Here is a 27,003-nt window from a genome sequence, read left to right as displayed (position 1 = left end):
ATACGAGGTGCGAGAAATGTGGCATCCGTCCCTCGTCCTAACGCTCACAGTTTTAGCCGTGAAGAAGAAGAATCATGCTTGATACATGAATGTGTGATGTGCCGACTGTGAATGACCGTCTCATTATGTAATTTACTTGTGGTGTGTTGGCTTTTGATTTAGTAGTTTGTGCTCATATACTGACACCTAATGGTCATCAAGAGTAATGCAAAGCATATGCAACATGATACACAGAACTACAGTATAATACTATATACTGCAGCTATACTGCCTGTTAATCAATGAAGAACCAATAATTATTTTACACTAACAATATTCACCTGTTTTACCAATATACCTAGTCTATATTACGTTTTCAACATTTAATAATAATAAAAAAAAATTATCTCATTTTCTTCAAATAAATCAAATCCACTTTGAATAAAAGTTTAATTCACAAAAATACATTGACCAGTATAATGAAAATGTACTAAAATGTACTTTAATAATCCATAAAAGCTGGAACATCATTGACAGAAAAACACAAGAAGCATTATTAGAGTTGGTTTAGTATAATATATTTCAGCTTCAAGAGACATAGAAATCAATCCTTGTTTTTCCCCATATTTCTTCTATAAAAGACCCATTTTTTCTGAAGCATTATTATGCAAAAAATGGCATTAGAATATATTATGGGAGCTATGAAATCCCAGTGACTGAGTATAAAATTAAGTCACATCAGAGAGAGATATTTGCAGAAGAGAAGTCCATGAACAACAGGGCGAACAAAGAAAAAAATATATATAATAAAAATAATAATACATATTATAGACCTTGATCTATCATCACTGACATGACAGGCATGGAGAATAGGTGTATGGCTATAAAAAATTTCTCACTTTTCCACTTGATTTCACTTGAAAACATCTACACGTAATAACTGATGCATTTTTTTTCATGCTCGTTTTTGAAGAATATTTATAATCATACAACTAAAGGAGGTCGACTTCCATGTCTTTCAAATACGATATTGAAAAAGATGAAAAATACTGAATCCAAGTTCTAACTTTGTTTTCCTTCTTAGACGCTATTATTTTCTTTACGTTAAACTGTCAAAAATAATGAAAATAAGGGGCTGCTCTCTGGCCATGTTGGCAGCTCATGGACATTTTTTTTTTTTTTTTTTTAAACTTTCAGAGGCTTTGCTGTGTATTATCATCATCATCATCATCATCAGTTTGTGGTGCTGTTTGTTGGTGCAGAAGTGGAGACTGTCTGTTCAGGGTTCACACTGAAACTGAGACACAGAGGAAGGTCCTTGGAGGCGAGAGACCAGAGTCTTCTCTTTCTCTCTTACTGTCTGTCTTTCTTTCTCTCTCTTTATTTGCTCTCGTGTGGATCATCGTCCTCGTCTTTGATAGGAGCAGTTCAGTCAGCTGATTCACCGTTTATGGCTGATGGAGGGAAGGGGGCGGGGCTGTTGGAATGCTGGCACGTTCCAATCAGGGCAACAGTTCTTCATTACAGCATTTCTGCAAGACAACGCTCTGGTTAAATCCTCGCCTCGTTTATCCTCCCACCCCCACCAAATGCTTCTCCTTCAACATCGCGAGCCGTTGGTGCCCTCTAAAGGCCATTGAGTGACACTGCATGTTTTTAGAAGAGCCATCAGAAAGGCACAGATTCAGACCATAACACAAGCATTTTTATACTCTACACTATGTCCTGTTTTTAAGTCAACGTTTAGTCTTAAGGTCATTTCCAAAGAGGTAAATCATGTAAATCAACCCATAACATCTTTTATTTGTAGCTGAAGAGGCTGCCGGATATCTTCCATCCGTTTCTGACCATCGCCTACTGTCTCATCGATGACTACACCTACTCCCTTTTCCGCACAAACTTGTCAGTGTCAGAATCTCTGGATGAGGTTTCACAACCCCAGGGATCCTCCCACAGATAGACTTACTCAGAACAAGAACATGTAAGGGAGTGAATGCTCCTACTGGGATGTGTTCAGGTGCAGCTAGCTTCTTTTTGGCAGTCTGATCATGCACACTGATAGAAAAGCTCGGATGAAGCAGGAACAGAAGTGAGTACATGTGTAGGTTTGTGATCGATTTGTGGGGCACGCTACCATCCAATGGGGCAGAAAGGGCATTTGACTGGTCTCGGGGTTGAGCCAATAGACATCGCCCATAGCAGACATTTTAACTCGTGATAGCATTTAGGTGTTCCAGGTCCAGGGATGTGCTGCCATCCATTCAGGATCACTAACTTAATGTGGGACCTAAATGAACTGCAGCCACAGTTAAAAAGGTTGATTGTCAAGAGAGCTACATACACAACAGCAATCTGGAGTAACATCCAAGTTAACTTCTGGACTTCAAAGTTTTAGAGACAGCCCAAAACTCAATTAGTAAGTAAGGGAGTCAGTGCAGTGATAAAACCACAGTGATAAAACAACATGTGGGCACATCCGACTCAGCACGGCAGAATTGAACTCTTGAGGCCACCTGCTGCTTTAACTGCTCAAAACATCAAGACACACGCCTTTAACTTCTATCCAGACTTTTTTTTTTTGACTAAATAAGAGTCAAAACTATCTTGAAAAACAAACACCCAGTACAGAATGTGTCCAACACGATCCAGGTTTTAAAAAGTGTCCACACATTAGAAAAACTGCACAAGCTCGAATGCAAACAATCCTGAGAATCAATACGGAATGATATCAGATATCTGAGCTCCCTGACAATCCCCGTCCCAAATGAGTAGAAAGGATCTGGAGCCAGAGTTCGCAACACATGAGGTCAGCAGGCTGGAAAATGGCCGCAAAGTGAAATGTCCCATTAACTTTCTCTGTGTGTCCCGTCTGTGGCTGGCACTGTAAAATCCTGAAATCCTATTAGTGTTGGTTCACTGGGCTGGCCGGCGTGTGAACGGGGTGGGACGGGGGTTGGGACGGGGGGTGCAGACGCCTCCCCGGGGCAAGCGAACAGAGGCCCCAATCTCACACGCTCCGGACATTCATACTGACCAGCACAGATGGATTTAGATGAGGAAGGCAGTGGGTGGTTTACAAACCCTGGTGTCTGGGCTGGGCACAATGGCACTGTCTGTTTAACTAAGCTGGTGTTATCAGGAATAAAAAAAAAAAAAATTATTCTTCCTCCCTAAAGGTGAAGAAGGTAGAAGATGACAATCTGTAGTGGGTCATTTGTTGCTTTGGCAACACTGAGGTTTTGTCCTGACAACACTGCACAAAATGCATTAACAGACTGAAGGGCCTTTTATGAACGTGCACTCTGACCAAAACACTTGTAAACTATGAGCTGTGCAGCTACACCCTTCTTTTTAATTTCTGAACAACAAAGAGCCCACAGTACTGACACTCAACTCACTTCTTTTATGTGACATCTGAATATTTTCATATTGCAAACCACAACCTTACAGAGATGCTTTTTAATCTTGCACAAAATTAGCTGCAACATTCTGAGGTGTTATTTTCGTTGTAGTCAGATAACAGCAAATTACCCACAACACAGCGAGTTGAATTAACTGAGGTGCTTTGCGGATTGTGAATATAGATAAATATAGTGAGACTTCAGCATCACTTATCCTCAAACCTTAAACTTGTCAGCCTATCGTCCTGTCTGTGCACTAGTGTCACTGGCCCAATGCAGTGGTGATAAAAAAAATAAATAAAATTCTGCCAAAAACATGAGCGGCCACAGCGTCATAAGAGGCTGGTGCATCCGTCCGTCCATCACAACATGTTGTGTGACTTTACAAAAGCTGACAACATTTCCCTTGTACAGCGACTAGCTAACATCTGACCTTTTCCGTCAGGCTCGTCTTAGTCACAGAGCTACTTCTGTCACTTTTAGCGGATTCATCCACGAGATGCTGTCAGATAGCGTCCACCATTATATCCACTTAATTTATTCAAGACTACAAAGCCAAGCAATACAAACACACTGGCCTTTAAGGAAAGGTCAAATGACACTTAATCAGCCCAGTTCTTTTTCAAGCTTTCTGAACCCTTTAGGCTCCACTACCTTCAATGTTTGGAAACACAGAGGCCCGACTCTGTAATCTCAATGTGAGGGCGGATGCACATCATAAGATTTCGCAAGATTTCCTCCACTGACTTAACTAAAGTCATGATCCAAAGGAAACTTTCCACATCAGGGTGGGAACGCTCCTTACTCGGGCTTTCTAAATCTGAGAGGGATGAGTTAAGTGCGGTTCAGTCTTATCAACAGCTTACGATGGACATGAACTCTGACCTAGACTAGAGCTAGAGGTTAAAATTAGAGTGGGCAATGTGATGAGTTAAATATATCGTAGCAGACTTTTTTCCACACCAATCACAGGGAGGTAGCAGTGCCTTTATTTATGTTTTGCTGTCAGAGGACATAAGAATTTAAGAAACCTTGATTTATTACATTACTACACTACATCTTAAGTTTGTGTAAGTTATGTTATTCAGGATTTCTCTCTCTTTCAGCTGAGAGCTGTTGATTCAGTTACGCTATGACAACCCCATTTTAGTCAGTGGGCTCTTCTAAATAACAGAAACACTTTAGTGCTTAATTCAATACCGTTTAACAGCGCTGCACACTACAGCTTCCAAAATGATCATAAAGTTTAATTACAGCCTTTCTGAAGCTGATTCCACATAAACTGAGCATTAAAACAAGGTTCAAAAAGTATTTAAAGCAGGACTAATATTTTAGAATTCGAATGTATTTGGTTTCTAGCATCTGATGCTTTGTCAAATGAGTGTATATTTAAGTTACAGATCGTTTCTCAATGGAAACTTTGCTGAAAGTAGATGCTCACAACACCCACCTCCAACTAAAATAAAATGGAGAAGTATAAAATAATAGAGAAGTGTTGGTACATTTACTGCATAAGAGTGAAAAATATCTCTGATTCGAGCCGACTATAAGATAACTGGACCTAAAACTAAAAGACGAGCTTGTTTGTTCTTAGGATAGACAAAAATAAAAAAAGGCTGGTTTAGTGAGCGTGACTGCTTTGAGGCTTCCTCATTCACAGCATCCGGTGAAACTAAAAAAAAAAAAAAAAAAAACACTTTGAAAGAAAAATTAAAAATAAGCACTGAATCTGATTTTCTCTGGGAAATGACAAGATGACAGGTCAGGATTTCCTCATACATAACCAGCTGCCACAGCTTGCTGAGGTCTGAGGTTTAAGTAACGCTGTCATCCTGTGACTCATTCATTCAAAGCGTAATGAAGATGAATAAAAGTGCTAATGAAAGCACTTCACGCTTTTGAAGGCTGAGTCAGAGATGCCGGTGTAAGTAGACGGATTTGCTGGACCTGCGTCTCATCGGAATCACTGAAACACTATTCGCTGTCACAGGGAGCGGCTCCATCAACACACAGTCAACTTAAAACATGATGTCTGAGCTACTGTCACATGGAACAGTTCCTCTTCAAATGATGACTGTGCTCAGTCTGGTGTATCAGCATCTATCAGATGCAAGAATAGCTATATGACGGGGTTTTTTTCTGTTTCCTGTTAAACGAATCAGGTACTGGTGTTGATCGAGTAGGGAGCTTAGAGGGAGGCTCTCTCTGAACTGCACCTTCCAAGATGACTCCAATTTTCTTGTGTTTAGGTTCTTTAGAGGAGACAGGAAACCCAGCCCCCCTCAAAGCTATTATATAACGCTAATTAACCTGACAGCTCCTCTGTGAATCATGACTTCATGAATATGACGGCTGCTGATGGGTATTCATGACTAACATGTTTTGAAACTGTAGAAACGCACAAATACACACCTGGCTCAGAGCTGCTGCAGGGGCTGCAGGGGGGTCTTTAAAGCAGGACACAGTTGGATTTCTTTTTTGCCTTCTTCTTTTCCACTGGCGTTTTCCTATTTATCTGTCTGACCAGGTCATAGAAGATCTAGGAGAGAGCAGAGAGAGAGTGAATAAAATCAGTAAATTAGACAAGTTGATTCATTCCTCCTTTTTTTATATATATACACAAGGCAATTTATTATTTTGTGTCACAGTTTACACACAAGGTAAAATATTAACTGCACAATACTAATCCTTTATCTAATTGTAATCTAAAAAAAATCTCCTTTCAAGTAAGTCCCTGACAGACAAAACTAATACACTCATTCACCAGTTCATTATGTATACACACTAGTAACAGTTCATCACCAAACCTCCCATCACCTGTGGTATAATGTTCAGTTTATGTTGAATGAGAATCAGAGAGGAGGTGATTCAACTGTATGATAATTCTGAAGGATGTAGTTTGTGGTGCTGTTACACAGGATTTAATTAATCACAAAAGTGTTTCTCTTCTCCAGCCTAGCACCCTGACTAAAACGGGACATACAACATAGTGCCATTCAAACATACTCAAACCACAGCCTTCAAAATAAAAACACAGTTAAATCAATACCTCTCTCAGTTTTTTTAAGCAAACGCTCAATACCTAGGATTTAATGTAGGACTGTTGTATTTGAATTCATTTGTCTCCAGTAGTGTATCCAATGAACTGGCATGTGATTGTATTTTGGTGTTTGAGGGACAATGCAGGCCAGGTCAGCAGGGCTCGTGGCCATGTGTACTCACATCAAGGACGTTGATCTTTGACTTAGCAGAGGACTCTAAAAAGGCACAGTGGTTCCACTGTCTGGCCAGGTTTTGGCCCTGCTCCTTCCCCACCACACGCTCATCCTCCAAGTCGCACTTGTTCCCTACCAGGATCATCGGCACCTGTTACGAGAAAGAAGATAAATGTGCATGAATATATACAGAGTCAGACATTATCATTAACAAGCTGATATTATGGCACCAAATATATTAAACATATGTGACATTTTATTCACAAAAGGTTGTTTACATTCCTCAAAATTTATTTAGCTTAGAGCCTAGTAGGCAGTTTTGAAACCATTTACATAATATTTGCATTATTCATGACCGCCTACTCTGACTGGCTAGAGACAGCGACCAGGTTGACCTCCAGCATAGGCAAAAATACCATCCAATGAAAAATGCTGATTCCTTTAAGCCTCATCTTTACCAGCTCAAGACATAAGAACATGCGCAGCGATCTATGAACTGGAAACTGATGCTGAACGGGAGGTGGAAGAACCTGCACGGTAGTTCAGCTTTAGTATCGCATTTGCTGAGCAAAGAAAAACAAAATAGCGCAAAATAATAATTTTACTACCAATATAAAATCATGACAAAATGAATACAGCAATAAATACAAAATTACCACAGTGGTGAGGACAGACTTTGAGACAAAGAGCTAGTTATAAGAAATATAAGCATAGTGGAGAGATGATTGTAACAGCTAAGAAGTCTATTAATTTCAATCTGAAGTTTGAATGGGAGGGTCAGAAGAAAACCAGTCCACTCTAATAGGGTTACAAGAAGTGAGAAAACACATTAAAGAATTAAACTGGCAAGGAAATAAATCGCTTTCAATTTCTTTCGCAAGGAAATCATTTCAAAGCAAACTGAGAATGCTGCGCAGTGCAGCTGGAATCTCCCAAACATTCACCACTTCTTCTTCTGTGCCGTCAGTCAGTCAGATGTTTTAACAGCCAAGACCAAAAAAAAAAAAAAAATAGAAACTGTGAGGAAGAGAGAATATTCTGGGCAAATCTTCAACCCCCTGACTGTCACAGTGGGCAAAGCCGGGGCAGTCGGGGTGTCGGGATGCGTCTCATCCTGCCTGCTGTTTCCTGACCAGCTATCTAGGGAGAATGCCGGCCCGGAGGAAGTCATGGCAGCCCCGCCCAGCCAGGATAACATCGCTTTCCTTCCTGAACGTTTTCGAACATTTCAGCTAGATTCCATGCTCCAGCTGCTCTCTGGTATTATGATAGTGAGAGGCTGTTTTTTTGTTCGTGTGCTCATTTTGGTTTTGTTTCCCCTTTTCATTTCACATTTATACCTAATAAACCAGAAAACAGCTCAGGATTTTGTGGCAGGGTTAACGGGATATTTGTGTGTGTGTGGCGCAGCTAAGCAATCAGGAAAACATAATCAACCGGTGGAAAGTTTTGCATGCAACACAACAGGCGCAAATAATATATCATCAGGGGAAATTTATTTGCGGTGGGTCTGCAATGAATTAATCTGTGCATGGGAAATCCTGTGTTCAGTCCCCTCCTCTGGTCTAGAAGTGGCCCTCGGACATGTGTTAAGGATCTGGAAAAACTGGATATTTGTAAGTGTGGTAGTATCCTGACGTGCGCGAACTCGCTCACACTCCAAAACTTTTCCCACCCCCCAAGTCAACTATTCCGGAGGACACACATTCAGACAATATAAGGAGTGAGATCAAAATTCTACGGTTCCCTTTCGCTTCTCCTTTTTTCTCTGTGTGGCAGACGACAGGAAACTGAAATGTTTAGATTAACCCCACAGAGGTTGCTGCTTGATGTTTGATATCCAAACAAGCCCTCACACTGGACCGCTGAACGACATTTCTCCCAGGGGTCCTGGGAGAGCCAGTGGTATGCCCTCCTAACACAAACTCTGAGCCAAGCAGGGATAAAAAAGTATGCAGAGAAGGGGGAAAAAAAATGTTCGGTGTCAGCAGCATTAGCCTACTTGAAGAATTTGCACAGCCCACAAAGAATCTCTTCAGACGTTAACGTGCTGCAGACAGGTCCTATCCCGCCCACAATGGCATGCTCGGGATTGGATTGCGGGGAACACTGAACAGGATAGTATAGAATAGTGGTAATGAATGAAGCCTGCCCTTGGAAATGGAGCGTTGAGTCACAAGCTTGGAGTCAGACATTAGTACCATCCTGGTCACACAGGCAGAGACGGAGATAGCCCGGAAAAGTCATAAGACTTCTCTTACATAAGAACTGTGGAAGGAAGTAAAGGAAACAAGCTTTTAATACACCAGCGAGTGCTCACTTTATTTTTCACTCCTAATGACCTCTTTAAGGAGATGGAATTTTACCCTACTTTGTTCAATGTACAGTCATTAAAAGGCTTTTTAATTGAGCCTGGCAGTATTAAGTGCATCTGTACATTTTGCCAGCTTTGCAGTAAATGGTGCGTGCCATGGCTCGGAATAAGAACAGCTGTAGCAGCAACCACATACTCTGCTTTAGCTCCACAATAGCTTGAGAGTTTTCTCCGCACAAAAACCCTGTCTTCCGAGAGGAAAACAAAAAGAAAACACATTAAGCATTTCCTTTGGTCGCGCATTCCTGCAAGAGGCTAGGAAAGATAAACAGATGTCACGGCTATCATAGGTAAAAGCTTCAAGCGCCGCTGAACCGATAGCCGACAGAGTGGCCCTGAGAGCCAGATAAGCAAAACGGTTTAAAGCGAAGGATATATTCAAAGGCAACACACTTCCAAAAAGAAAAGGAACATCAACTGTTTTCCTGCATGCCGAGGAGCCACTGATCCTGCAATCCATCTGTTAGCCTGAGGCTAACCTCAGTTCCCAAACCGCGGACGCTCTAATGAAGCACCACGACCTCAGAATCTGCTGGGTTTTTGATGAGCTGAGGCCTTCCTTGCACATCATCCTTGACAGTCCAATCACCCACACAGAGTGCCAGGCCACAGCGAGACCACAAGGCAGGCCGCAAAGGAGTGGGAGAACACAAAGCAACGGGCAGTGAAACGTCCATTCAAAACAAAAAGAAGAGGAGTACACTGGTACGGATGCAGAAGAGAAGGACAGAAAAGACTGGTACGAAAGTCCTGACCTGGGCTACAGAGGGGTTTTACAGATGGCTGACAGGGAACCAAGAGAGACAGGGGGACGGAAAGAGCAATAGAGAGGGTTATAGTAACATTCATTCCCTCCAGAGATCACCAAAAAAGGGCATCTTAGATCCTGCTGACGCACTATCGGCTACACCAGAAAGGGGACGGAGGGCTTACTCACTCCAACAGCCTCACAAGAGGCCAGAGATACAGAAAATTGGAAATGTGCGGTTGACAAATAGCAAACTTGGAAAATAGTGAGATGACACATCCGGCAGTGACACAGAGCCTGCTGAGGGGTAAACCACACTTTATGCAGAAAACCCAAGAGTAAGGGTTTAATATAATCTAGTAAGAGTGAAAAACACTGATGAAATAATGAAACCACACAGATATGCATGGTACTGTTACTAGTTAGTCTAATAGTCTCATTGTTTTTACTCCACACACAACATAGTCAAAGTCACAACACTGTGACACCAGATGCACTACGCTGAGGTAATACAAATTTGTAATTACGGACATAAAGATGCAGTGATTACAGTGTTGAAAGGTTCCCATGGCAACGGTGTGATCAGGTTATGAACAATGTAGGCGGCTGAGCCCACAGACATAAGGCGCTTAATAACTGATCTGAACTATTTTTCACCATATGTGCAATCTACAACCAGCTCAAGGCTATGACAAAAGTTGAATAAAAATGATTAGAGATGTTTCAAATTGTTGATATAAAAAATGCTTGGAAGAATCAAACACTGTAAACTTACATCCTCTGTGTCCTTTACTCGTAGAATCTGTTCCCTCAGGTCTTGGAGGTCGTTGAAGGTGGACTGTGCTGTGATGGAGTATACCAGGGCGAAGCCTTGGCCATTCTTCATGTACAAGTCCCTCATTGCTGTGAACTGTTCCTATACACGGGAAGGAAAAAAAGAGGATGGACAGGCCATGAGCTCTGCTATACAGACTTTGTTTTTTATGCCTCACTATCTACTGTGTGTAAAGATCAGCAAGTAAGTCTTCGAGTGTGACATATTTAATGGCTCCAAATTCTACATTGTGAGGATTTTGCTGACCTTTCTTCATGATTAAGTATTGTTGAGTTTTCAATGGTTTGAGACACAAAACAAGCGATTTGAAGATGTTGCCTTCAGGTCTGTTAAAGTATACTTCTTCTTTTTACCACCTTGAGATTTTTTTGTGAACTGAATAATTGTAGTTGTAAAGCTGATCAGCTGAACCACTAGTGGGTCCAGAAACAATACAGCAGAGTAACAATTGTAAGATGTCTCTGAGTATTGTGAAGTGTGAGCTCTTGCACGTACAGAGGCAACCACTTGTTTTTTAGTAAGAACAGATACGTGTTTGCGCCATCAACAAACAAACAAACAAACTGAAGCACCAGTTCACACTACAAATTGTTTAAATGAAATATTCCTGCTGAATATCATAACCTTCACGAAGCTAATATTTAGAGTGTATACAGTCCTTAGTCCGGCCCCCTACTCTGGTGGTATGTGGAGAGCCTGCTACATTCATGTGGGGACAAAACATATCACAGAGTGTCAGGTCATGACTGGATGTCGTCCCAGCAAATAAAAATCTCTGAATGCGATTCCAGTTGAATTTTTCAGCAGTGAAATAAAACAGTCTTGCTTGAGATATAATTTATTTCAGCCGGCCCTGTTTTTCCTCAAAACAAATTATTATGCTGGAAGACACAGAGTTTCCCAGTCATCTCCAGTGTCAGTGTCCATTAAAGTGATTCAGGAGGGCTTACATGCAGGGTTTCAAATAAGGTTTCAATGCCAATGCCATGGAGTTCACTTACTGTGCCGGCTGTGTCGAGAATTTCAAGCATACATTGTTGCCCGTCTACCTCCACTTGCTGGAAGAAAGAAGCGTGAGATAATGTAAAGCATAATTTCAGGTCACCAAGCACATCATAGTCATTGTATAAATATGGCATTCACTGAAGGTCAAGAGAAAGCAAGAGATAATAGTATAGTATAAGGACAGAAATGAAGAGAATGAAAACCAGGAGAGAAAGAGACGGGGGGGGGGGGGGGGGGGCAGCGAAGGGAGCTAAATGAGAGATTTCTCCAACACAATATCATGATGTGAACCCGCAGAGCAGCTGCTAACAATCAGCTCATTTTAAGCCAGCGCTCTCCCTCTCCCCAGTCTCATGGGCCACTCACCTTTCTGTACGAGTCTTCTATTGTAGGGTCATATTTTTCCACAAAGATTCCCTGTACAAACTGAACTGTCTGCAAGGGAGAGCACAAAGAAAACCAACGTCATATCAGTGTGACCTCCCGGCCACAAGAACAAAACATCCAGACAGGCAAATACAGTCAATTGGCCACGTCTCCGAGCAACGTGTCTGTCTACAGTCATTACATCAACTAGACAGTACATCTGGAGTGAGGATGTTCATGAAGGTGGTCAGCAGTACAGCCAAGATGGTGTCAAAGTAAGACTTAAGGCCAGCACTTTCATTTTACTGGCATGTGTGGCTCCATGCAAACGTAAAGTCTAAGTTTGGACCGTGCTATATAAAGCAACTGCGCTTAGTGGCAGGTTTACATTAGAGGCAGACCAAGTTCACTGAATAACATCTTAATCCTGTCGCTTTGAGAGGCTGACCTGATTTTGACACATGGTCGAAGTTAGCTACATATGGCCATACATGACCTCAGTGTAATTAACAATAAATTTCATTGAGGTTTGTTTCCATTTTCATCCAACTTAAGAAGAAAGTGAAAACCAGTTAAAACTTAAAATGTTTCCGTTATTTTACTGTAATTTAAACATATACAGACTTAAATGGAATTCAGGTATAAAATACAAGTGTGCACAGAAATCAGCACGGTACTGAAATATACAGCAGTAAATTAACTACATTACATATAAAAGCGTACTGTTATTCTCCTTCAGTTATTTTAGCATTGTGCAGAGTCAGTATATCATACGGAGTATTGCATAAAACCAAAATGAACAAATCAGCAGAACATGAGTGGTCTGTGAGTAATCTGTAGTTTTACTTTATTTGGTCCATAATTTCTACAGCTAGACTGGGAACTACAATTGGCAACTTTTTTTTTTTTTTTTTTAATCTTAGTAAAAATATAACAAAGGAGTGGAAACTGCAGACACAAATGTGCAGCTAACATAGCTGATTTATATGAGACAGTCTTACAAAAAAAAAAACAGCAGATGTGCACAATCAGAAGGAAACAGAAACAAGTCATATATAAGTCGAAATTCAGGATAAAGACAGTTTCATCAGAGCTCTTGTGGTTTCCTCCTTGATTTGACTCACCTCCTTTTAGCACATAGTCTCTTTTAACAACTACCAAATGTCTTGCTGTTTCACTGACAATTATCTACAAAGTCTTTAGGAAACACACTGCAGGGGTGTTAGGGGTTGGGTGTGTGTGTGTGTGTGTGTGTGTGGTGGTGGGGGGGAGGCAGGAAGGAGTTCAGGAAGGCATACTCACCAGAGCGGACTTGCCCACACCTCCAGAGCCTAACACCACTAGCTTGTATTCACGCATGGCGGGATTGCTTCACTGGACAGCCCAACAGTCTGCACTGGACAAACAGGGAGAAGCAAAAACGGGACAAACAAATTGAGTAAAGGTGCAAAACCAAGAGAGAAATCCAACAAAAAGCAAACGAGCAAAGGAATTTCCCCAGTCTGGTCTCCGAGTTTTTCCACTCCTGAAAGGAAGGATTCTAGTCATTCCTGGAGGTTATGGACAAGAAGGAGCACAACAATGGAGGGAACACCCATAAGAGGAGCCGCTTCAGGGTGGAGGAGGTGAAGAGTATGTGACCCCTCTCTAACACAAACCAGCTGTGGTGTGTACGAGTGCAGGGAGAAGGGGAGATGATACATGCATCTGGCAGATATTCCTCCCAATGACACCATCATCTGGCTTTCACTCACCAAAACACACCCTGCTGTCAGATTTGTTAGTCACTCGCTCGTTTTCTTTGTGTGTTTGTAAAAGAGAAATATGGTGACTCTTTGAGTAATGACAAAAAACAGCTGAGGGAAGTGAATGCAGACATGGGGAGGAAATTGTGAAATCACTGGAATATCCCTTTAAGGAACTTGGAGGCTTTGGATCATTGGCACACATTGTGGCGTAAAGTCGGCTGGGCTGGCCAACTGGGTCACTACAAGCAGAGAGGGTTTACAGTTGGAGCAGGACAAATTGGGGTTTTTTGGATTATCTGTCTACCGATTTGTCTTCATATCAAAATGTATGTCAAATTAATTGTCATCAAATCGTGACATGAGATAGAGCAATGTGAGCGCTACACCCAAACTTCCTTCAGACAGCCCTAAACTTATGAACATCACAGGGCTGCTGGCTCTTGTTTTAAACGAAACTTGGTTCTGAAATTAAAGACTAATACTCTTGGGTCATGAGTTGAAAAGTGCAGCTTGTTGGCATCAAGGCTGCGTGTTAATAATCAGAAAGTAGCTTATGTTAAAATCAGGTCCCAAGGACGAGAGTTTTGCCCTGCTTGATTATCGGGCATTTCTGCATACCATCAAAAGCTAATCGTCAGCCATTCTGGGGCGCAGACGATCCCCTCTCCTACCCCGTTCTTTTTGAAGTGCGCTCCATCGAAATTCTCAAGAGGGGTGGGCAAAGGACTGAGGACCTCCAACTTCAATCACAAGCACTGACCATGTGGGATATGAAGCCCAGACTGTGAATAATTCATATATCCTAATCCTCTACACACAAAGAGGAGTTCTCCTTGTACAATCAGGGAGGAGCTACTGGACGGAGAAGAAAAAGAACAGGGCTGCACAAGGTCTATGCAAACACACGCTGCTGTACTCTCATGTAAACACTCAGGCACAGAGTCAAGTGCATGCACAGTGTCACATATACAATGTCATACAGACAATGTCAAACTCTGAGTTATGCTAGGCCTCACGTGTCAGCTTCCTGCATGTCATGTTTCTTGTACCAGCGCTCTGGTCTGACCCCTGCTAAGACACATGACGTCAGGAGTCCACTCTGTGACAGAGGCGGTTACATTATTATGAGACTTCTTCAGAGGTCGTTGTGGAGGACGTCCACTCCCCCAAAAAGCGAACTGTCAAATTCCAGCGGTTGTCTCCAATCTATAAATCTCCAAGAAGGATGCACAAGACTGGGATACAACAATCCTACTGTGGGCATTAGGACCCTGCATAAACTGTAGTGGATAAACTTTGGAGGTGCAAGGAATTGTCTCACTCTGTACCAATTTCTTCTAACATGGGGACCTCCACTATAAAATGCAGCACTCTATATTCAATTTCCCGTTATTACTGCAAGCTGTTCACCAAAGGTAAAAAAATAGTGTCTTCTTGCAGAATAAAAATCACTGATGGTGTCAAGTGAATAAAGTAAAGGAAAAAATTAAAGTGTAAAATAACGCAATAACATGCAACTTTTCAATGTTTCCTTTATTTGTTAATTCTATTCAGTGTTTTAAACAAATACTGATACTTATGCTCAATAGACTAGAAAATACAGGCGTCATATATATATAATGCAGGTCTTACAGTTTATGCGTGTACCTTATTCCGTGTTATACCGTGTCTTAGACGGAGGACGAGAATATGGTTTAAATATTGCTGACATTAATACATGTTTAGTAACAGTCTGCTTAAGAGAAAAGAGAACTGATATAGATGTGGGTTTTCTCTTATGTAATTTTGGCTGCTTACCACAGTAAAAGAACAACAGCATTACAAGAAATATATAAAGACCTGTCATTAATGTGACAGCCAAGTTGACATGAACAACTGAAACCTCTTATCCAGTTCCTGACACATTTTTTAAGCAGTGTTACCAAGGCTGCATTTGTTTTCTTATGTCAGTTCTTCCAAGTAAAAAGAACACATGAAGGTCAACTATAAGTACAGATGAAGATAATCACGTTTTCAAGTTAAAAAAAAAACATCTGTGAGCACTGAACTAATCAAAAAGAAAAGCTTGTGAGTATTAAAGTCGAGCTGAGCTCAAGTCTAAGAGATGGAGCTCAGGAGTTGTTAACTCATTGTCTCAAGGAAGGCAAAGAGGTTGAGCTTGATGCCTGCCAAGACACAAATACCACTTTATCCAACTCAAATGACCATATTGATTATGGCTCAAAGTAATTCTGTCTCAGCCAGCAAGCCTTCTTTCTCTTTTTAAGTTTATCCTGCAATGACTGAAGCCTGTTCTGAAACAAAATGAGTGCTTGACTAAGCTTTCTCCGACAAAAAAAAAAAAAACTTTCTCACCAAGAAAAACTACAAACTACTCTCTGATCTGTCTGCTAACACATTCGCAATGCACACAAAAACACACAGGGCCATTTAAGGACATCAGCCTTTAAAACCAAACCTCTTTCCACTGCCCTCAACTACACACTGTCATTCCCAACAAAACAAACACGGTGCTGCTGTTCCACAGCTCTCGTAGTAACCCCAGCAAATAAGGAGCGAGGGAAAGCCACATGCCACAGAAAACACGCTCCTCCATGACATCACCGCATCACTCACCCTCTACAGCCGAAGGTATGTATCCATCTAAGGCTGGAAATTGGATTAGATGGCCGTGGCAGCGAGAACATGCGGCGAATGCAAGTCTGGATACACTGCAAAACTGAATTTGGAGAACAGGAGGCTTCACTGCTAAACTACAACATCCAAGATCCTCTATATCCTGATCTACTGAGACCAACTACGACAAAACTGTCAAAGCAACTGACTCAGCAGGTCGCCATGATTGACAGACGTCCTCCATATCTTCCACACAGCGCACATGGTGAAAATGCACACATCCGCTGGTTGAGCTAGCAGACACCAACCGTGGTGTGTATCTGCTTGCTAGTTAACCCACATGCAAATAATGGGAGCTACATTTTCAAGAAACATTTAGTTGAGGTTTAGAGGCTAGAAAGACAAAAAAAACAACAAAAAAAAATACGTGTGAGATGATAGCTGCTCTATAGAGGAGTGTTGCTTTTCAAAATGTTGATAAGCTCCTGGTTACTCATTACCTCGACTAAGACCGCTGTTCACATCACCTGTTTACACTGAGCTTGACCCAAAAAAATAAAAACTTCAGGTATATAAGTCAGAAGCTACTGACAGTAGAAAACTTGACAATGAAAGGAACATAAGTTACTTCCTACAAACATCAAGAAATTTAAAAGGGTAGTTTACCTCAAGGGGGGTTTCCTTGAAATACCACAAATACAAATCCTGGCTGGTAATTTACAATATGGAAAGTTATTCTTTGTAGATTTTTATTTGCATGTAAAACTTTACTTTAGCAACTTAACCAAACGTTGGGTTCTAAAAGCAACTAATTAGGAATCAATTTGAAGTACATTAGTTAACCCTGTCTCTAATTTACTGTAATTAGTGCCAAATTACATAGTCCTTTCTAGGAAACTTCCCTAGGATATTAGGAATTTACAAGCTTGTAAAATAAACTGTTACCACCAGCGTTTTAAAAAGGAAAGAATGAAACACTGTGCCTTCACAGTCCTGAAATGAATTTTCTTTCAACCAGACCATCTCCAAGCATGACTGATAACACTGCACAAACTTTACTCAGGAAATCAAGATTTCTTAGTATTGAGGATGTTTTTTGTATTACACAGAGTTTTCTTAAACTGAGGTGGTTTTATCTGACTAACTTTTTGTTACATGCTCTTAAAGGTGTTAAAGAGTTGTCAAGTCATGCAGTCATCTCGTTTTCAGACACCTTTGAATGCCCCCGTGAGTCAAAAGCAAACTGAAGCGAGAGACAAAACTCAATTATGACAAAGACCTGTAACTGACAAATGCTGAAAACCGAATGCATCTGTGTCGCTAGGGTTTTGACCTGTAACCACATCCTCTTTCCAAAGTGTGAGAAGGCTTCATGCTGATAGGATGGAAAAGGAGTAGCTAACTACTAAAATAACCTCTTCCAGTCTCTGTTCCTGTTCAAGACTCCAGACAGCCGGCTTGCTAAGAGGAAGGGGGTTAACAGTCTATCTCTCATCTTTAAACCTGGCCTGCCATGAGATTCAGAGCACAGGATGAAGCCAATGTGTCAATTCAGTTAACAGAGTAGTAGGGGGGGAAAAATGCACCTTAGATACAGTTGCCTCAATGCATGAAGATCTACTTCACTGGGATGCTGTCATGACCCGATATTAATAAAAAACGACCCGCTGTGTGTTTATAATTTGAGGATGGAAGCACACACCTTTCCTGTTTCACGCCACTTAACCTGCAGCAGAAATAGCCTGCAACAGGCTGGGACCCAGACAAGAAAAAGTCGCTTGAGCTTCCGAGTTATCTCATTGTGAATCTACCTAATTTGCTTACGGCGGTAGCATATGCTTATCACTCCAGGTCCTGCTAAATCCCTGCAGTCTGTGGCTCTGACTACACCACAGAGTAACAGCCGATTATTCCATAACATTAATCAAATTCGGTTCAAATCGTAAGAGCGCTTACGGATAAACCCTTACAATACAATAATCCATAATCCAGGCAAGTGAGGTCAGCATCCACCCATAAACTATCCAGTTTCAAACCAGCAACTAGCCCAAGTCCCGTTATCAGGCTCGTTAGCAGAGCGCCGCTAACTAGCTAGCTTTGACTGGCTAGCTCCTGAGCTAACTAGCCGACACATCCTCCCCTGTCGCTTCAGCAAAAAACACCTCGGGATAACGAAAAGGTGCAGCAACCAAGCTCGTTTCATAATTCAGACGCAAACTAGGCGGGCATGCTTTGAAAATCAACGCGCATCACGATGTATTTTTTCTCGAGGAAAGAGACACAGCAGACAAGCTAACGTTACCTGCCCTTCCGCCCGGCCTCGACTAAAATGGGGAGTACTCACACTCTGTATCAACGGTTCCTACTCGAGGACGGTTCTTCTCGTTTGACCGACAAATAAAACACGCGCCGCGCTCTCCGCCGCGCGCGCTCGCTCCCCCGCGCGTGTCTACGCCGTTTGCTCGGACGCAAATTGACTTATTTGACCGCGTTTAGCATGCGGTAAAGTTTGGCATTTGGACTCACCGTCTCTCGCCGCTCCGCAAGTGTCAGTTTGGCTCCGTCCGGCCTCTGTGCGCAGCAGACGTCACTCCCGACTAGTTCTCATTTTTCTTAAAAGGGCATGACACAGCGGCCGCTCGGCCCGCATCATTTGCATGATAACGGGCTGCACACCGCGTGTCACCTCCAATGCACACCCACGCACACTAGCTTTTTTAACCTTTATTACTGATATCATGCTGTGCAAATAGCCTCCACCTTCGCTCTATCTCTTTTATATTTAAACACCACCCGCATGTGAGTCAGTGTCTGGTTGTAAAATCTGTGAAAGACTGGAAAAAAAATGCAAACAAAATCAATACGAAAGGGAATGTTTGTGTTTGCGAAGTGATCATTAGTCAGTATTAATACAAACAACAGCTGTTTTAAGTCTTCAGGGGAAAGTCTATATCAAGCCTGTAATCCCCCTGGGGCCACACATACCATTTGAATATTTTCCTTTAAGTGCTGTTAATGTTTAGATTTAATTGCACTAATAGTCACAGATATACCTAACTGATTAGTGGTCTTTTCAAAGAAAAAACTACCAAAGTGAACTACTCCCACATTCTTAGTGATGTATATGTGCTTGTTTTTCATTGCATAAAACCTACTCTTTAACAAAAGAAAAGAAATACCACTAAAATTTGGATTAAAGCTGCAACAATCAAATAATTTGTAGCAAGTTTGATGACTAAATAGTTAAAGTTCTGTCTTAAGCAAAATGCCAAAATGTCAGCTGTTCTGATCTCAGCTTTTCAAAGCTGAATATTTTAATGATTAGTTTGTTCTTTGACCTAAAAAAAAATAAATTTTGGTGTGTGCATTGAATGAAAGAGTCTTTTTTAAAAGACAGTATACCGACTGCCAAAAAATGACCTAATCAAAGCTGCAACAATAATAATAAAAAAAGATTGATAGTTAAACAATGACAGATCTTTCTTGAGAAAAATGCCAGTCTTCAGAAATAAGAATCAGTCAAATGTGAATATTTCCTACTTTTTAAGCCCTTTATGCCAAAAAAAAAAAAAAAGAAACAAGGACTTTGATATGTAAATTTGATATTTGAATGTGATATAATATTTAAGTCTAACCCAAACCGGGAGCTGGTTCCAGAGGAGAGGAGCACGGTAGCTGAAGGCTCGACCTCACATTATACTTGAATTTTAAGGAACCACAAATTAAGACTATTCAGTCTTTATTTATTTATCTGGGAGTTTATCAGATCACAACTTGAGACTTGGACTTCATTGAGTAAACAATCCCTGACCCCAAACCTAACATCAACCATCTGACGTTCCACAGGGGTTACATCACGGCACCTTTACTGTATGCCCACTCTTTCATCCAGCGTCCTTCGCCTGGTAATGCACAGAGTTGGTTTAAAGAGATAACAGGTGTGTGACTCAAACACGCAGGAATGTGAGGAAAGTGGTCCCTTATGTGTCTTTTTTAAACTAATCTTAAAGAGTCGGCCACACAGTGTCGGGCACACTGTGTGAGAGAGAGAAACACTTTGGTGGATATTTTTGTGAGGAGTTCCCTCTAGTGGGGGCAGATGATGCTGCTCAGGCTGCACGGATGAGTAAATGTAAAGTATTCACTCGTGGTCTAAAATTAATTCAGACCATAACTCATGTCATAAATATACTCACAAGACTACAACAGACACACTTTACAAGTAATTTCTTTATTGTACCATAGCACAATCTGTAATACAGATTTAATGCATTAATCCCTTGCTTGAGTTTCTCCATTCATTTCAACTACCTGCGCCATCCTTTGTCATCAGCAGTCTCTTCCACACCTGTGTCGAATGTAAAATCACTGTCACATAAAATAGAACAATCTGATACGACCCTTTACAGTCTACTAAAATAAATAAATCACTTTAAAAGAAACTGATATTCCAGGAATGGCTTTGTTTCTGTTCTATTGTTTGCCTTCAAAACTGAGTAAAACTAAATTAAAAGGCTAGCTATGTGTTGTCGGCCAGCCCAAGCATGTGACACTGTAAGCAAACAAGGACATAACTGAACACCGGAGGAAATCCTTTACTGTATATACATATGAGTGTCATACTTCTATAACTCATTGGGATCCATTTGGGACATGTGGGTTTGTTTCAGTGCTATAAGAGCTTATCTGTCAGGATACATGCAGGACATACTGTATGTGAACTAAATAAAACAGCACACCTCGTCCCCAACAACCCACCACATGTCTGTATTTAACAGGTGACAGGCGAAACAGATGCACATGACAAGGCTGAGAATGGCGAAAGGCAGATCTGTACATGGCGTTGAGGAGGAAAATGAAGATGTGTTTTTGTCCTTCACGTCTCTGTCACAGTCCATAAAGTCGGGTGTTCTGCACCTCAATTTCTTCTTTGTAACTTCAGCAAGGAATTCAAAAAGGACTAGTGGATAAAGGGAGGGGGAGGTCCTATCACTGATATTGTCTGTAGTCCCCGAAAGCAGGGCTCGGCATGGGAGCAGGGGCAGCTTCCTCTGCAAACTGGGGACCTGGAGAGAAAAATAAATGTCAATGTTATGAGTGAGGACAGCAAATCAAGTCTCAAAGAACTCAATGAGCAAAAAAGGATGTACTGACACCAATTATTAGCCATTGTTGAGAAAAAACACTGATCTTATGCATGTTTATAACAGGATGTTATCAGTCAACAAAGTTATCATAACATAATAAAATAACATATTGCCATGACAATAATTGGTGGAAAAAAGTTATTTTTCCCAATTTGAACTATGTGTTTTAATTGTGTGTATTTAGCTGTAATTAAAGTATAGTTATTTATATTTATTTAACAATTTATGTCTTGTTCTGTGTCTTCATGAGGCAGTACAACAATCCTGTTCAGTTCATATATGGATTGCTTTTTTTGTGTTATGTTACCTGTGCAATAATAGACACTTGTTTCCATAAGGGAAGCACAACAGCCAGAGTTTTGTGGGTGAGCAAACATTTTTAATATTAAATCCATCCAGTTTAACTCTAAATGTGTGGTGGTCTGAATCAAAATAGGACTTTTGTTTTCTTAGCTCATGAAAAAATAGATGACATAAGTCACACAAGTATTACTCCTGGTATTTATTACCCATGTTACTATGTGCAGGATAATTGCATGTTTGTGTGAAGCCTGGTAGCAGAAGGTGACTAATGCTCCAACAGGACAGTCAACATATTTGTCAGGTTTATTCTTTGCTTCAGCAGATGTCATCTCTCATGTTAAGGAGGTGATATTCCAGGATGAGTAATTTATTATCTAGATGAGAAAAAGTTCTTGGCAGGATCACTTACCAGTTGGGAACTGTGAAGAGGCAAACCTAGTAAGTAGGATTCCAGCGCCCTCTATCAACGCCAGCAGAATACCTCCCATGGCTGCAGAGCCAACCATCGCTACTGGTCCATCTACAGAGGAACAGGACATGTTAATAAAGTGCATGCACACAGTAAACGACAAGAAAGGCTGACATATTATCAATTCTTAAACGTTTTCCACTGTTTAATCTCTCTGGTTTGTTGTTATACAGGATTAAGATACTTACAAGTGCACATTATAATAAAGTGCAATTATTGTTAGCCAAGGAAATGCAACAAAAAAGTTAACAAAAAAAAAAAAAAAGTCAATCACACCTCATCAGTAAGAGCCCACAGAGTTCTGATCAGGTATAATAAAAATGTGTGTTTAACGTGCCTTTAATTAAAGACTGGATCACGTCAATTTAAACAGTCAGTGTCAAACAAGTCCACATCCAAGTGGGATCACTGTCACATTTTAAACGTACTTCTACACATCAGGTCAGACCACAATTTAATTAACTGCTTGATCCCAAATTAAATTAAAGTTGCATAGTGTATATTACAACACATGTTGCAGCCTGCAATTGTGTCTTTATTGAAAATACCATTAGGAGCTAGAAACAGAACAGGTTTAAACCTCCTCAGGGGGGTTGTTATAATAGCTGAAGCATTAAAATGCAGCAGTACCTTATGCAAGTGTGCTCTTGAATCTATCATACCATTAAAAATATGCCTTGCAAACACTTATCCAGCCCCTGCTGTTGAAATCTTTCAGGTGTGTTGTACTGGTGGAGTCGTAATAAACCATGTGCCCAGTGAAAACAGCAATATCAATGTTTGTATGAAGTATGTATCTGTCCACTAGCTACTTCCTCTAAGCTTACTCACTTCTTGCAGCCAGGATAGCTCCTGTCATGGCCCCGCTTGTTATTGAGTTCCAGGGGTCTTCCTTCCCTCGCACTTTGACTAAACCACAGTCAATCATGGAGAACAGACCTCCCCATACAGCGAAGCTACCTGCAACCCAAAGAAGGTTCACATGAGTTTAAGCAGAGACAGATACAGTATGCTTTATATTAATACAGCTTATGTCTGTTAGCCAAGCATTTCTCCAAAAGCACCACATTATAAACAATGTTTGATTGTAATATATTAAACATAAAGACAATTTGCCTTGTGGATCATTAAAGTCTGTCTGTCTAAGTCCAAGTCTAAACAGCGTAATGCCAGATTGAATGCTTCATGTTTTCTTACCTCCAAGCTGTGGGGCCCTGGTCTTGATGGCTGTCATGCTACCCTTCATTCTGTGGCTCATCCCCTACAAATGAGGGGGAAAAAACAATTAAATAAATTAATTATTTATTCACTTCTAGGTTAAGTCAACATACAGACGATGGCTGCTGGCAGTGAAAAGATGTCACACTCCTACAAAAAAATGTTATTTTTCCAATTTGATGTGAATCAAAAAGTCCTCGCTCTGCTATAAATGTCAAAGTCTCCTTGAGCAAGAGACTGGTGCCCAAGGCTAGTACCCTGAATAGCTGCTCTGCCAACACTGGTATAAGAGTGTGTGAAGTGAGGCAAATTATGAATACACGTGCTTTAAGTAAAGTCTATTTGCAATTTAATAACACAAATGATATGACGATAACAACACATCCATGAACTAGTTTAATGAAACTTTTAAACATAATTGTTATGTTTGGCTGACGTAAAAACGTGTAGTGCTGAGCCATCTGAACTTACCGAGGGTGCATTTCTGAAGCCTTTAACCGCCTGAAATATTCCTCCTCCAATAGCTCCCATGGTGAAAGCTCCCCCACAGTCGTCCACAATCCTCCAGGGGCTATAAGCAAAACAGAACCAAAGTTTATTGTGATACGTCACCGCATATATAGAAATATCTGAGGATTCCTACTGCAAGTGTATTTCAATTATATAAACACACACTAGCACTCTCACACAACACACATGTGAAGCATTACACACAAGAGTCCCTCGTAGTGTACTGTAGTAGTTGGCACACAACAGTGTATAAACAGAAAATTTAATTTAGCTGCAATTCAAACAACATGGAGCAAATCATTTCCACCCCTGAACAAACAGAAAGATCTGTTTACACACGCATAACACGACTACTGGTCAAATACAGTGTTTTATATCAGAATAAAGCAAATATATGTCATTCTTGTGCATTATATATACACACATTACAGCACGTATTGTAGGCAATGGATAAAATATGTCCGATTATCTCTGAGAATCTAGTTTATGTGTGTCTTTATCACACATGACAATGTTCTAGTTCACTGTTAATTCACAGCCAAGTCCACATGTCCATCACTTGAAAATTTCAACCTAACATTACCTTACACTTTCTGACCACAGTTGAGTTATCATTGAATAATAATTTGCATATCAACAGTATTTGGAAACGAAACTAAAGAAGAGTCTTATTGTTGTGTATTTCCATTTCCTTCCCAGTTATTACATCACATTACAAACCTACGACCAGGCGATAATTACACCTGATCCAGGTGAGACCGTCATACATACAGCATGGTAACAGTCCATTGATAATTGCAGTCAGTAAAGAAAGAGCTACACTTTCAGTAAAAACCTGACTTCTCTCAAGGTACCCTTCTCCAGCTGTTGTGAAATCCTCTGGTTGCCCCCAACAGGCAGCGCACAGGTTGCTAATGAAGCTAGCTCCCCAATGTGCTAAAGCAACGGCATAAATTAACCAAACTAAATTCTCCTGAATGGCTACTGCTGTCCTGTTTAAACATAACATTCATTGTACAGGCTTTATAGTTGTTTCGAGGCTCAGTTAATGGAGTCGGTAAACTGTATGTAATGACATGTGGGGCGAGGAAGCCGACAAGGTCACTAAACGTGACGGTCTGATGCTAACACACACGGCCAATACACTTGTATGCAAAGCTAGCATTACTGCTAACGTCACTTAGCCAGACGGATTTATGCGTTTTGAGATGTGCCACATGTTGTAACTTAAAGATAATAAAGCAAACTTAACACGACAGTTATCTAAAACCGATTCATATACAGGTTTTGCTGAAACGTGGTGTAAAATTGACATTTTCTTGTTTAGGACTCACCATGGTTCTCTGGCGTACTCCTCCATTTTGTTCTTTCGCTGTTCCCCTGACGTAACGACAACGTGATTCCTTAAAGGAGCAGTTCATGTATTTTCAAGGGAGGGGGGAGAAACCCACGTGATGTTTTTAGCTGTCATAACGTTTTGAGGGTCGGCGTATCTGTTTAGTACAGAGGTGTCAAACTACACAGTCCAATTTAATCTTAAGCAATTTCCATGTGTTTAAGTGCAAAGAAGAACGAGTTTACATTTTAAAAAAAAACATCCTTCAATTAAAAAAAAAAAAAAATCTTAAGAAAAAAAAGTGCAATTTTGGCTTATTGCTGTCTGCTGTTTAGTCCTGGGTCTCAGTCAGTGCGTTTACATGCACATCTTAATAGAGCTATGCTTGAAATTCGATTTTCTGAATGCAGTCCTTGTCCCACTTTACATGCAACGAGAAAAATGAATAACTGAAGGGAACACGTGCTCCTCCTCAACACTAGGTGGCGATATGTGTCTTTTCAGCGGGTTAATACCACGTTAATACAGCCTCCTTTCTGGTTGACCTATTACTCACATAATAAACAAGAGTCATTCACGCGGCAGACCGGCAATTCAAACAATAGTACTTTTTTTTTTTTTTTAATCTCGCACATAATGTCAGATGGTTCTTCTACTGGCTCTGTTTACCTTCTTGTTCTTCTGTGACCGGCTTTCTTGGAAGTTTTTGTTCTGTGGTCACACGCCACTGCAGCGGTTGTGGAGCATGCGCATACGCGTTATCCTATTGTAGTCCGATTAAGCATATACATGGCGGAGAAAACCAAATTCCAATTGTTTTCCAATAAGTGTTGTGTTATGTCCACTTCTCTTACTAAAAGAAATAAAGGATAGCAACTCTTCTCATTGAAAATTTACAGTTTTCATGCTGTGGGACAGATTTGACCCTCTGGTGGGCTACTTTTGGCCTGCCGACCGCATGTTTGGTTTAGTAAATGAACTCATGAATATGATTTCCAATAAAATATGTTGTTATTTTCTCAGTTAAAAAAACATTTTTATGGGGAGTGAGAAATCTGCTCACGCCAGTGGTTAATTTATCAACAAATATGACTATAGATGTAGTCTGCAGTATCTACCAAGTTAAGGTATCTGCCATGAGAAAATTAGTAGGTGATGATATGATGGTATGATCATTGATTTGCTAATAATAAAGATCATAATAATACATCTTTCAAAGTGTCCAGGGTCACCTTATGGAAACAGCAATGCACATACCATTGCAAAACAATAAAAATCTAACAATGTTAAAGAATAAAAGCTAATTTAAAGGTTTGTTGAAATGAAATGAAGGGGAAAATATCAATTTGTATTGTACAGGTGAGCAAGAAAAGAAATAAAGAAAAGTAACAATTTGGATTCCCTTGGACCTTTAAGCTGTTTCAGATTTATGGAACAACAAACGCAAAAGATTTGGCATCCAGATTATCATTAAAGGTCGGACGACTTCCCAGAATCTATGAACGAGAAGATATCCAGACTTCCATGTAACCCGTTTAACATTTTGGTCTCCAGAAGCAACAACGTTGTTTTAGTTTACTGGAGCAAAGATTTGCCAAACGTAAAGAAAAAGAGGAAGAGGAGCCTGACCATAATAATCTGTTTGCAGGTGCTGGACCATATATATTATGTTCAAACTTCACTCTTACTATTCTAATAGTTTTTTGTTGGTTTGTTTATTTGAGGAATGGTTG

The 27,003-nt window shown here is 40.6% G+C and overlaps 2 protein-coding genes across 6 annotated transcripts; both read right to left on the bottom strand.

Annotated features, from left to right (window-relative positions):
* Positions 1 to 410: 410 nt before the first annotated feature.
* Positions 411 to 18,957, bottom strand: LOC125006718 (ras-related protein Rap-1A-like). Of its 5 annotated transcripts, none has more exons than XM_047583012.1 (8): positions 18,814 to 18,957; positions 13,226 to 13,314; positions 11,924 to 11,992; positions 11,554 to 11,610; positions 10,493 to 10,633; positions 6,603 to 6,746; positions 5,793 to 5,919; positions 411 to 1,511 (listed from the first exon to the last, which is right to left on the bottom strand). In XM_047583012.1, the coding sequence occupies exons 2-7, from the start codon at positions 13,280 to 13,282 to the stop codon at positions 5,830 to 5,832; spliced, it is 558 nt and encodes a 185-aa protein (XP_047438968.1). In that variant the 5' UTR covers positions 13,283 to 13,314; positions 18,814 to 18,957; the 3' UTR covers positions 411 to 1,511; positions 5,793 to 5,829. The 5 variants fall into 5 exon arrangements, with proteins under 5 accessions (XP_047438968.1, XP_047438969.1, XP_047438972.1 ...); XM_047583013.1 differs by having other exon boundaries at positions 13,226 to 13,319; positions 18,814 to 18,880; XM_047583016.1 differs by lacking the exon at positions 18,814 to 18,957 and adding an exon at positions 18,632 to 18,781 and having other exon boundaries at positions 13,226 to 13,319.
* Positions 18,958 to 20,499: 1,542 nt separating this feature from the next.
* On the bottom strand, positions 20,500 to 25,360 carry timm17a (translocase of inner mitochondrial membrane 17 homolog A (yeast)). The gene is made up of 6 exons (XM_047583827.1): positions 25,269 to 25,360; positions 23,896 to 23,995; positions 23,404 to 23,467; positions 23,038 to 23,166; positions 22,147 to 22,257; positions 20,500 to 21,353 (listed from the first exon to the last, which is right to left on the bottom strand). Exons 1-6 carry the CDS (start codon positions 25,292 to 25,294, stop codon positions 21,277 to 21,279), a joined length of 507 nt encoding a protein of 168 aa, XP_047439783.1. The 5' UTR covers positions 25,295 to 25,360; the 3' UTR covers positions 20,500 to 21,276.
* Positions 25,361 to 27,003: the final 1,643 nt, after the last annotated feature.

This window comes from Mugil cephalus, chromosome 4, assembly GCF_022458985.1.
Source record: "Mugil cephalus isolate CIBA_MC_2020 chromosome 4, CIBA_Mcephalus_1.1, whole genome shotgun sequence".
Taxonomy (NCBI): domain Eukaryota; kingdom Metazoa; phylum Chordata; class Actinopteri; order Mugiliformes; family Mugilidae; genus Mugil; species Mugil cephalus.
Note: the sequence above shows the minus strand (reverse complement) of the source record. Positions and strands in the feature narration are given on the sequence as shown.